The 12,506-nt window shown below is 42.0% G+C and overlaps 1 protein-coding gene across 9 annotated transcripts in view; it reads right to left on the bottom strand.

Annotated features, from left to right (window-relative positions):
* Nucleotides 1–12,506, bottom strand: part of NFAT5 (nuclear factor of activated T cells 5) — a 221,864-nt gene that overhangs the window by 105,614 nt on the left and 103,744 nt on the right. For 7 of the 9 annotated variants that reach the window (XM_063945452.1, XM_063945450.1, XM_063945453.1 and 4 more), the window contains one exon: nt 6,051–6,176. In XM_063945452.1, coding sequence (XP_063801522.1) covers nt 6,051–6,176 — 126 coding nt within the window. Of the gene's footprint in view, nt 1–6,050; nt 6,177–12,506 lie in introns of those variants that run through there. The other 2 variants (XM_063945460.1, XM_063945458.1) reach the window with 2 other exon arrangements.

The raw sequence follows: 12,506 nt of genomic DNA, 5'->3' as shown, positions 1-12,506 counted from the left end.
AGTTCTCTCACCAACGTGAACCTGTCTGATCGCAGAGTGAAGTCAAACTGCTTAAACCTAACACTAGACTGCAAAGCCAACACTTTAGGGTGTGGTGTGGCTTATCACGGGTCACCAGATAAAGAGGTTAGTCAGTTCAACTTTCTAATAAACAAAGATGTCTACAAAGATGGATCCAAATCAGAGATGACCCACTGGCATATGCAATGAAGGCCTCCTACACCCACGAAAGGCAGGGTGGCAGATATTAAACAGGCTCACCCATTACCCTATATCTACAACACACAAAGTGGCCGCAAATCCGCACTCAAATCTTGTGTGCCAAATTGTTGTTTTCTGGGTTTTTTTCCCCTGTACTCATGTAAAATTTATTTGGTCATAGTGTGAAGTTAAATAATAAATAAAACATTTGTCAAATTAAAATGTTACCAGCATTCATCATCAATCCACTATTTAAAACTGAAAAATAAAATAAAAAGTAAACAAATAGAAAAATAAAAAATAAATAAAAGGCTTAGGAAGAAGTCTGAAAACGAGACCGACCTACAACCCTGGGTGAGTTTGGATGGGTTTAGTGTCTCTGGCAATATTTGTCTTCACTATTGATAGACAGACATAGTCACACAACCCACCACACGATGCCTGCCTCTGAGTGGCGGAGCTAAAATGCAAGTTAACTGTATTAATAGAGAAAAAACAGCTAGCATTCCAGCAAATATAAAAAAAGGCAATCCAATCATCACATGGAATTTCTAGGTCAATTTGATCACTGTTTTAGTATACATTCATTCAGAACTATTTTAGTTTCCACATTCACCCCTCCACCCCCCCCCCTCCTCCCCACACAATACGTACCCTTAGACATACAGTAGGTTAACAAAGAGCTATCAACTGTCATTAATGGTAACTTCTGAAATATTAACATTTATATTAGACTAATTTAGTCTGTGACATACAAATTCAAAGGCCTATTGCCTCAGCTTTCAGCATCTACCAGTTGCACCTCCCCATCGTGTGCTTTGTAATTGGCTGCAGTTAGGACAGAAAATTTAAAGAAACATTTATGAATAAAAACATTTGCGTTTAGAATGGGGTGGGAGTTCTCATTGGTGCTTACCTGTCTCGAGCAAATGAAAAGTACAAATAAACAAAGAGCCTTTTTTGAGCTAACATATCCATTGTCTGACAACTGAAGACACATACCATATCTTTAGTGCATTGTCCTAAAACGGCCCGTTACAGGACAAAAAGCTCAACTTGCAAAACAGAGCATGTCAGTTGGTCTGCTGTCTGATATCCAGCAAACTGCAGCTTGTAGCAGAGCATGTCAGTTATCTTGCAGGCTTGCTAGCCAATCTCCGGCTTTTTGGGGGTTAGAGCAGCGCTACTCTCCTAGGTAACAACTGCTTTCTCTTCTCTAAATGTCAGAGCAGAGAACAAACATCAAATTAATTTCTCGTATATTACTTGGCTCAATAACACAAAGCCTTTCATAGTTATTCAAGTCTAATAGTGTTTTTTTTTTGTTTTTGTTTTTTGGGGGGGGGGGGGGGGGGGGGGGAGGTTTTGCTCTTTTTATATATCATAGTCTCACATTGAGCAGTGCCCCTAATGGGAATAACAATCTTATTTCATATAGACAAAGCTTCTTTTTTTTTTTTTCATAGCAAAAATATCATGCCATGTTACTTCCAAATGATCATTGGATTATTCTAGCTATAAAGATCCAAAGCTGGTGAGGATATATTCATAGGTAAAGACTGGAATATATATGGCTTTAATCTAGGTTTGGGTGACAAGAGACCATGCTGTAGTATTTGTCTCATGCAACATTTCATTTGATTGATGCAGAAAATTAATAAATGGTAAAGTATGTATCTGAGATTGTAGCATTCCTAGGGGAATGGAGAGAAGAGAAATGCTACAGACTGGCAGTGATATAGAGCAAGGATCCCAACAGTATAGGGTAGTGATATGAAGCTCCTGCCACACGCAACTATATATGAAACAAGTTCATAATTTAAATGAATTTGAATAATGTATATATAAATCAAACATTATAATATTTTGCTATGCATTACATGAGGCTTCCAGCAAGGTACTTGCTTGTAGTTTATAGAGAGTCATTGTCTATGTACCTTTCCTATAATACCATTATCTCCTTTCCAATGCTCTCCTACCAAGCATCTTCGTTGGTGATGTGGGATAATGTAAGAGGTCATGGATGGACCAGAAAGTATATATTAGGAGACCAAACGGTTTAAAGCTTGGAACAATTAGCACCACAAAGACCTCTAGGCATTTCATTAACACAACCACTCTTACAGCAATGTTACTTTGATTTTGCCATCTCCAGCTACGGAGTACTAATCAGAATCTTGATAAAAAACAGCCACTGGAATTTTATTGATCATTTATATTAAAAATATAGTTATCTGAATGCACAATATATCTTAGCAAGACTTATATCTAGAACATTATTGGGATGCAACAGCTTAATCTTACTATCGCTATTAAGTTGTACTCCAAGTATTGTTTCAAAAGGCCTGAAAGTCAACATATTAAACCAACTGGGGTAAATGATAGTTAAAATAAAAGTTAAGACAGGTCAGCATCAATGTTAACTACAAGAAAGATGATCACTAAGCCCCAGTCCGATAAACTATTGTGGTCTTCTGAATCCAATCTACATCTCCCATACCACATGGACAGTAAGCAGTCACCCGATTGGGGTGACTATATCAGACCGCCTGCTCTCAGTCATATAATTAGGCTTTAGAGACCCATAATGACCCCCCCACCTCCTTTCCTCCTTCAAGACTTATTCGGCAGTACGGATGGTGTAATGGTTAGCATTACTGCCTCACAGCACTGAGGTCATGGGTTTGATTCCCACTATGGCCCTAACTGTGTGGAGTTTGTATATTCTCCCTGTACTTGTGTGGGATTCCTCTGGGTACTCCGGTTTCCTCCCACAATCCAAAACTATACTGGTAGGTTAATTGGCTCCAAACAAAATTAACCCTAGCGTGAATGTGTCTGTGTCTACATGTAGCAGGGAATATAGATTGTAAGCTCCACTGGGGCAGGGACTGATGTGAATGGGCAAATATTCTCTGTACAGCTCTGCAGAATACGTGTGCGCTATATAAATAACTGTTAATAAATGAATATCCAGGTCAGTGTATATGGGGAGATACTCATCAAACATGAATGAGATAAGGACATTGCGAGGGGTAAAGGGAATTGTGGGAAAGTGACAAAGACATTAAAAGTTTTCTTAATTTCATTAAAACCCTCTACTAAAACAATGGCAATGTCAAAGTCAAATAGTGAAGACATTCAAGCCATTTACTAAGTAATAGAACTCAACTTTTCTAGAAATTATGTCAGAATACAACAGACCAAGCAAATTCAGATTCCTAAAGAGATAATTCTGCCATAATAATTAAATTAAATAACTGTTTATATAACAAATACTTGGTGCTAAGCTTTAGTACAAGAACACTGCACCCAATGCTAAGACACAATCTCTACTACTCGAATTGTAAATTTAATAAACAGATGTTCAATAAGCAGAATGTACAAATCACATTCTTAAATCATAAAAAAATCAACAAAGTTGCTGTAACAGTCAGACTAGATATACTATCTCCTGTAAACAGCCAGCAAAAACAACACAACTGATACAATGAAAGTTTATCAAACTAGTATAAAAGATAAATAAATACAAAATGTAACCTACAGTTGTTTATTTCAGCATGCTAGTTTGGTATTGAGACTAATTAAAATGATTAGACCTTCATTATCAATCTAACCAGCCAAGCGGTTTTCGCTATATTTGCTCAGATGCTACTTAGAAACAAAAGAGATATGAAATCTACTCCGAAAAACATGCTACTGTAGCAAGACATGCAGAAAGCAACAAGAGGCAAGGCAGATAATGCTGGAACATCCAAAATAATCTGCATTATTTGGTATAGCCCTAGCCAAACAGAATAGTCACAAATTTCTAGACTTTATTTAATTTTAACCACTCAGGATATAGTGTTTTTGACATAAACATGCGGAAATTACGTAGTATAAAAAAATATATCCTAAATAGATTTACTTAAAGCAGCTAAAAATATGGAAATGCTTAAGACAACAAAATGCATTCCAGAACCCTTTCTGGCAAGGTCATCATTTCCTTTTCAGTGAGCAAAAGCATTAAGCTGTCCACGTTTATTTGTTTGATCTCAGATGTAATACCTTTTTAAGATTTTTTGGGGGGGGTTCTAACAGCTCCCCTCCCCGAACTCAAATTAAACTATTCCACAATGCTGGAATGTCAGGACTGATTTAGTAGGTTAATCATCCCTTCCACATTCTGTGATAACCACAACTGATAAACGTAATCTCTAATTACCAGCTCTAACCGCAGCCAATATCAACAAGATTTGCAATTTTTAGTTTACTCCAAACTGGGTTTGATTAGCTGAAAGCATGGAGGCAACACGCACTACAATTCCATGTAATGAATTTGGCAATTCCTATTACATTTTAAAAAAAAAGAGCAAGCAATACAAATAGACATTTTCTATCTGTGGGCCTATTGTGATATGTAAAATTATAATTATATATATATATATATATATATATATATATATTTATTTAGTGCATCTGATATACTGTATATGGTTTTTATCACCAGATTTTTTTTTAAATGTATTGGAATGTATCAGTATGGAATAACCCAATAAACCCACAGATTTGCAGGGATATTACTGGCAAAGATAGAACAATGAGCAGTGCTGTAAAGTATTACTTTTCATGCGAAGGATTTGTGAAATGACCGAGCTGCAGTAAGGCCTATGCATGATTCCGTTCCATCTCCTAGTCTTTGCCAGGGATTTTTTTTTTTATATCACTCCGTGGCTCTAGCAAATAAATCAATAGGAGGCCACAGACCAGATAGAATGTATTTTATAAGCTTCCAGGGGGGAGACAGGCTGAGGCTGTTGTACGTGCCCAAAAAGTTATTTAGAAACATGAGAGTACTAGATCTGCAGAATATGCTCCACACTCTTTACTACAGTTTGTGGAAAGGAAAATTTAGCATAAACAAATGTCAGCGTACCCAAAGGTCTCGTCTTAATATGAACATAAGTATATATGGCACACTTAATACGACCAACATTATCAATTTCTATGCATCAGAGACCTCCTCAAAATGCTCAAATGTGGCCGTGTTATGCCTGAGCAGCAGCTTTACGTATTTTATATTATGCTGCTGGGATTGGGGTCATTTACTGTAACAGACATACGCTGATCAACAAAAAGCCACATTGATACATGGCTGCTTTCTATACATAGGGATTCCAGATGAAAGTATACTCATCGTATGGAGACATAAAAACAAAAAGAAACCCCAGTCCCAACAAACACAAAAGTTGCAAAACCTTGCATAAGGCAAAGTTATAATGAATGACGTATTGCACAGCGTACATGAGCAAAATATTAGCAAGAGGGGGGAAACAGGCTTTGCACTGGCGGATGAGGGGCAGTTACAGCATGTGGGCAATATAACTATTTAGAAATGGAGCACACAAACTACTGCCAACCATTTTTCCAATCCGCCACAGCTTTAGACTACAAAACTAGCTGAATGGAGAAACCTTGATTGGCTCAACCTGAAAGATGCCAGAAAAATAAATGTATTGCATTAGCCGTCTCTTTAACATATACTGTATCAGCATACATTTGTTTTTATAAAAAACAGTAAGGTTGGGTTCAAATAATTCCTCCCGGATACATTTTTTTTTTTTAAACCAATTTTATACAGTTCTATATCTTACAGCTCCAATATTATAATGACAAATACATTTAAGAGTCATCAAATCATATTAATTGGCATTTAAATAACATCACATATGCCGCACTAAACTTTACCAGCACTGCTCATTTAAGCCAGCAGGAAAATTAGGGGAAAATGGGGAAAAAGAAAACAAAAAAATTATGGCATATCTACTGAAGAACTAAAAAGAAATAAAATGAAATGATATGCGTACCAGCAGCAATAACAGTTGGGGGAGGCGATCCTGCCTCACCTCCGCTTGTCTGACTCATTGGGGTGACAGACGTCTCTCGGGAAGAGGGCAACTGCAACTCCTTTGGGAGAAGGTCATAAACAGATTCTAAAAAGAAGAACCAGAGGACAAGTCAGTGTAGGTCTTTGCTTTATTAAACAGCAAGAAAAATGCATTACATAGAAAGCCTAGAAACACATAGAAGGGAAGTAAAACAATGCCAAGTCCTAATTTTACAATAAAAAAGGCAACGTAAATCCACAACCAACTAGAAGTACCATTTTTATTTCTTTCTTTACAAAATATTCGCATGTGATAAATTACTGCAGGTTTTTGGAGATGCTGAATTCTGTTTAGAATTTCCGCATTCACACCTAATGGCTCAGATGTTAAAAATAAACCAGTAAAAGATAATAAGCTGCAATTAGGTTTATCAATCTCCATGAATCAACTTCCAAACTGACCCTAAATTAAAGAAGACACAAGTTCTGGCACTAATTATAACTGGTAGAAACAATCAAATTAGTTTCACTCCTACAATTAGTAGAATAAATCTGGCATGTATACGTTTGGTGTGCCAGTTAGGAAATTCATAACAATATTGGTCTGTGATTAGGAGGTTTGTGGGCCATCAATATTCTAAAATGTTCGAAATATGGTCTGGTCAGGCATGAGTCAAGCCCAAATGCTTTTTCTGTCAATGACAGCATCGGTTAAGCACTACAGGCACTCTTATCCTAGATTTGAAAGGTGCCACAGTGCCCAGCAGCACAGGACAGTAGAGAAAAAAAAGGACATACATACAAGAGGGACATAAAAGGTAGACACAATTAATGAACATATGAAATCAAAGGCTGTGAAAAGGGCACGGCTAAAGCAATAGGAGTGAGTGTGCAAGTGTATTAGCGTGGGTAGTACTGGCGGGAGTAAAGTAGGAGTGAGTGTATTCGTGTAGATAGCATAGGTGAGAGCAGGGTAGGTGTGAGGGTGTATTAGTGTAGGTAGTATAGATGGGAGCAGGGTAGGTGTGAGCGTGCATTAGTGTAGGTAGTATAGGTGGGAGCAGGGTAGGTGTGAGGGTGTATTAGTGTAGATGGTATAGATGGGAGCAGGGTAGGTGTGAGGGTGTATTAGTGTAGATGGTATAGATGGGAGCAGGGTAGGTGTGAGCGTGCATTGGTGGAGGTAGTATAGGTGGGAATAGGGTAGGTGTCAGGGTGCATTAGTGTAGGTAGTATAGGTGGGAGTAGGGTAGGTGTGAGTGTGCATTACTGTAAGTAGTTTCGATGTGAGCAGGGGAGGTGTGAGGATACATTAGTGTAGGTAGTATAGGTGCGAGCAGGGTAGGTGTGAGGGTGCATTAGTGTAGGTAAAATAGGTGGAAGAAGGGTAGGTGTGAGGAGGTATTAGTGTAGGTAGTATAGGTGAGTGTATGTATTAGTGTAGGTAGTATAGGTGGGAGCAGGGTAGGTGCGAGGATGTACTAGTGTATACCGTATAGTTAGGAGTACGGTTGGTGTGAAGGTGCATTAGTGTAGGTAGTACAGGTGTGAGCAGGGTAGGTATGGGTGCATTAGTGTTAGTATAGGTGGGAGTAGGGTAGATGTAAGGGGGCATTAGTGTTGGTAGTATAGGTGGGAGTAGGGTAGATGTAAGGGGGCATTAGTGTTGGTAGTATAGGTGGGAGTAGGGTAGATGTGATGGTGCATTAGTGTAGGTACAGTGATCGCAAAAACGCGCTATAGCGCGTATTTTACCCGCTTTTGATGTCCGGGGACTCACTTATCTAAAATGGGAGGGTCCCCAGGAACGCACTCCGTAGCAGCAAATACTCCGGGACTCACATTTAGCAGCTGGACGCGATCATCTGAATCTGTGATCGCGCCAGCCAGTCAGCGGCACGCAGGAGGTGACTGGCTGTTTCCTCAACCAATCACCTCCTGTAGTCTCCAGCCAATCATCCCTGCAGCGTCTCCCGCCAGTCCACCCGCTTTGAATCCTCCTCGCTCCGCCGCCAGCACATGGATGAATCTGTGCTGCAGCACTGACAGATTGGTCCCGCTCATCTCCACCTCCTCCCCGCTAATATAGTGTCATTTGTGCAAAGATGACAGAAGACAGGACGCAGAGTAAGGAAGAGCTGCCCACCAATGTCCTGGCAGCAGAAGAAGAGGAGCCAGCGGGGGACGACAGTGCTGCAGCTGCAGCAGAGGAGAGAAGAAGATCGCTGCTGCTGCTGGAGGAGCAGGGGACCCGTAGACCAGCACAGAGTTTGTACACCCGGAAGGTGGCTGGGGATGGCTGGTCATGCTCTCCGCCATGTGGTGCAATGGGTCCGTCTTTGGCATCCAGAACGCATGCGGGGTCATCTTCGTGGTCCTGATCCAGGAGTTTGGGTCCAAGGATGATCCTCATCTCACGTTTAAAACAGGTGATTGGGGCTGGCGGGTGTCCAGACATGGCACAGTACACGGTGCTCTGCCCGATTGAGGGAGTGGGATACTGTAACATTCACTTCATTAAGAAACCTTTGCCCAATTTTCTATGCTTACACATAAACAGTGTTTAACAGGAAACCTGTCAGTGTCACATAATGTTATTACTGGTTTCTTATGTTGGTAGAGGTACATGTGCCCAGTTCCCGTGTCAGCATCACTTTAATGAGAAAGATTGATGGATACAAATATAGCATATACATTTCACTATTATATGTCAGCATTCTCATCTTCTGTACAGTAGTCACTAGATTATCACACCCTAGGGAGAGCTTGTTTATGTTACAGTATAACACAGCAGAACTGTATCAGGGCAAAATACTTGCTATATGCTTATGTTTATACGTGTCATTTGAGCATACATCTACCTATCTATCTATCTATCTATCTATCTACCTACCTGTATCTATCTGTATTTCTGAGTATAAAACATCCTTGCTACTTGCACTTTGTAGGTGTTTCAGCTGAAGCAAAATATGGCCCTAGTTATGGAATGGTTTTATTTATAGAACTTGTGTAAATGGGTGCAGTGTGCCAGATCTGCATATGCCTCTACAGTCTAAGCAGACATCTTTAGTGAGCTGCAAGCTAGACTAGTGTCCTCCTCATGGGACAAAACACACTGTAGATAGTTTAACTCTTGTTCTGAATCTTCCTATTTCTTAGCTGTGCGTTGATCTGCTGGATTCTCAGCAGGCCCCTGCACGCTCCGCCGCCGGCAGCACCAAGAGACTGGCCACGCTCATCTCCTCCTCCTCCCCGCTGCACGCTCCACCGCCAGCACCAAGAGACTGGCCACGCTCACCAGGCACAGTGCCCTCCACCGCAACGGTGAGTACCACTCCGCATCTGCCCCCCCCTTCACCCCGCATCTGCCCCTGTGCCCAGGCTGCAGCAGGTTGCCAGTGTGGTGGTGGATGGCCTTGCTGAAGGTTTCCCGTGAGGAGGAGGGGAGGGGGGGGGGGGGGGGGGGAGTTGGTTACTGCAATGTGCCTCGGTGCTCTACCTGGTGCAATGTGCCTCGGTGCTCTACCTGGTGCAATGTGTACAACGTGCTCTACCGGGTGCATTGTGTATAACGTGCTCTACCTGGCGCAATGTGTATAACGTGCTCTACCGGGTGCATTGTGTATAACGCGCTCTACCTGGTGCAATGTTTATATGTGTTCTACCTGGTGCAATGTGTATAATGTGCTCTACCGGGCGCAATGTGTGTAACATGCTCTACCTGGCGCATTGTCTATAACGCGCTCTACCTGGTGCAATGTTTATATGTGTTCTACCTGGTGCAATGTGTGTAACGTGCTCTACCTGGTGCAATGTTTATATGTGTTCTACCTGGTGCAATGTGTGTAACGTGCTCTACCTGGTGCAATGTTTATATGTGTTCTACCTGGTGCAATGTGTATAATGTGCTCTACCTGGCGCAATGTGTATAACTTGCTCTACTTGGCGCATTGTGTATAACGTGCTCTACCTGGCGCATTGTATATAACGTGCTCTACCTGACACATTGTGTATAACGTGCTCTACCTGGCGCAATGTGTATAACGTGTTCTACCTGGCGCAATGTGTATAACGTGCTCTGCCTGGCACAATGTGTATAACGTGCTCTGCCTGGCGCAATGTGTATAACGTGTTCTACCTGGCACAATATGTATAAAGTGCTCTACCTAGCACAGTGTGCATAGGAGGTTCTACCTGGTGCAATGTGTATAAGCAGCACTACTGTGTGGTGTAATGTGAATTGGCACTATTATGTGGTCACGCCCCTTCCCCATGAAGCCACGCCCTTAAAATTTGCAGCACGCCTTTCCTATGCTTTGCGGTCTGGCAGGTCGAACACCAATTCCCTTTCTGCCTAAGGGCTCAAAAATGTCTAGTTATACCTCTGGTGCAGGGTGTCCTGCATGCTACACAGCCCAGCAGCATTGTCACCCCCTCCCCCCACCTTGCAACACTTTTGTAGTGTCCAAACAAAATTAAGATTAAAAAGAACCTTCATTCCGATGGAACCCAGAAAAAGACAGGTAGGACCCCAATTTATAAAAGTGAGGGGTCCCTGGGACCCACTTTTTTTTGGTCTCACGCGCGATCACTGAGGTAGTATAAGTGTGAGCAGAGCAGGTATGAGGACACATTAATGAAGGTAGTAGAATTATGAGAAGGGTAGGTATTGGGGTTACATTAGTGTAGATAGTATAGGTCGGAGTAGGGTAGGTGAGAAGATGCATTAGTGAAGGTAGTATACGTGTAAGTAGAGTAGGTATGAAGATACATTAGTGTGGATAGTATAGGTATGAGTAGGGTAGGTGTGAAGGTATATTAGTGTGGATGGTATAGATGGGAGCAGTGTAGGTGTAGAAGCAAACTGAGAGGTAAAGGTGCATACACAAGGCGCAATGTGACTATATAGTCCACGTAAGGAAAGTCGAACCATGTGCACACAGCTTGTGATACCGATGCGTGCTCCAGTGGGATCGGTATCGCAAGAAAAGATAGACTGTGCAGACAAGTCAATCTTGACTATGGCCCTCATTCCGAGTTGATCGCTCGCTAGCTACTTTTTGCAGCCGTGCAAATGCATAGTCGCCGCACACGGGGGAGTGTATTTTCGCTTTGCAAGTGTGCGATCGCATGTGCAGCCGAGAGGTAAGAAAAAGTTTTTTGCAGTTTCTGAGTAGGTCTGAACTTACTCAGCCCTTGCATTCACTTCAGCCTGTCCGGTCCCGGAATTGACGTCAGACACCCGCCCTGCAAACGCCTGGACACGCCTGCGTTTTCCCTACCACTCCCAGAAAACGGTCAGTTGACACCCATAAATGCCCTCTTCCTGTCAATCTCCTTGCGATTGGTTGTGCGAATGGATTCTCCGCTAGAAGCATTGCACAGCAACGATCCTGTTTGTACCCGTACAACGCACGTGTGCATTGCGGTGCATACGCAGTTTTTCCGTTTTTTAACTGATTGCTGCGCTGCAAAAATCGGCAGCGAGTGATCAACTCGGAATGACCCCCAATATTGTGTACAATCTATTACATAGTATAGTCAAAATTGGCACTTAGTCAAAATCTCAAGTAAAGATAGTCAATATCAGTGATTCAGGGCTATGGGGAGTTCAGGGGAAATCGCAAAGTCAAAATCGGAGATAGTCAGAATCAGTTTTACTGGCCAAGTGTACTCACGTACACTAGGATTTTTCTTGTGGTACAATGCATCGCCAAGCAGCAACATGAAGGGGGAATACATAGCATAAGAAGGAGGAAAAACGTAGAATACATTACACGTATGAGTTCATACTGCACATTGCAACTGTACGATAGACTCAACATATTATACATGTTAGACTTTTTATATATTGTTCAGCTGGTGGACAGCTACTGGGAAGAAGCTTTTAATGGATCCGGTCGACTTCGCGGGAATGGACCGGTAGTGTCTGCCTGATGGAAGCAGTTCAGTTTGTGACCTGGGTGCTGCATATCTGCCACGATTTTCTCCACTCGCTTCCTGGCCCTTGACTGGTATAATTCCTGGATGATCTTTTCAGCTGTCCTCACCACCCTTTGCAGCCTCTGTCTGTCACTCTCATTGGCAGCTCCATACCAGACTGTGATCGAAGAACATAGGACTGATTCGACGATCACTGTGTAGAAGATGAGCAGCAGCTTCTGCGGGATGTTGAATTTCCTGAGTTGCCTCAGAAAGAACATCCGCTGCTGGGCCTTCTTAACGACAGTGCTTATGTTGGGTCCCCATTTGAGGTCTCTGGAAATTTTTGGCCGTAGGAATTTGAAGGAGTCGACCCACGAAACCACGCTGTCGGCTATTACGAGTGGTTGCATGGCATTGGGTTTCCTTCTGAAGTCCACCACCATCTCAACTGTTTTGAGGGGATTTAGGTCAATGTTGTTCCTGCCACACCATTGCGTTAGCCGTTCCATTT

This window comes from Pseudophryne corroboree, chromosome 11 (genome assembly GCF_028390025.1).
Source record: "Pseudophryne corroboree isolate aPseCor3 chromosome 11, aPseCor3.hap2, whole genome shotgun sequence".
NCBI classification, from domain to species: Eukaryota; Metazoa; Chordata; class Amphibia; order Anura; family Myobatrachidae; genus Pseudophryne; species Pseudophryne corroboree.
The sequence above is the reverse complement of the archived record's forward strand: the minus strand, read 5'-3'. Positions and strand labels throughout refer to the sequence as shown.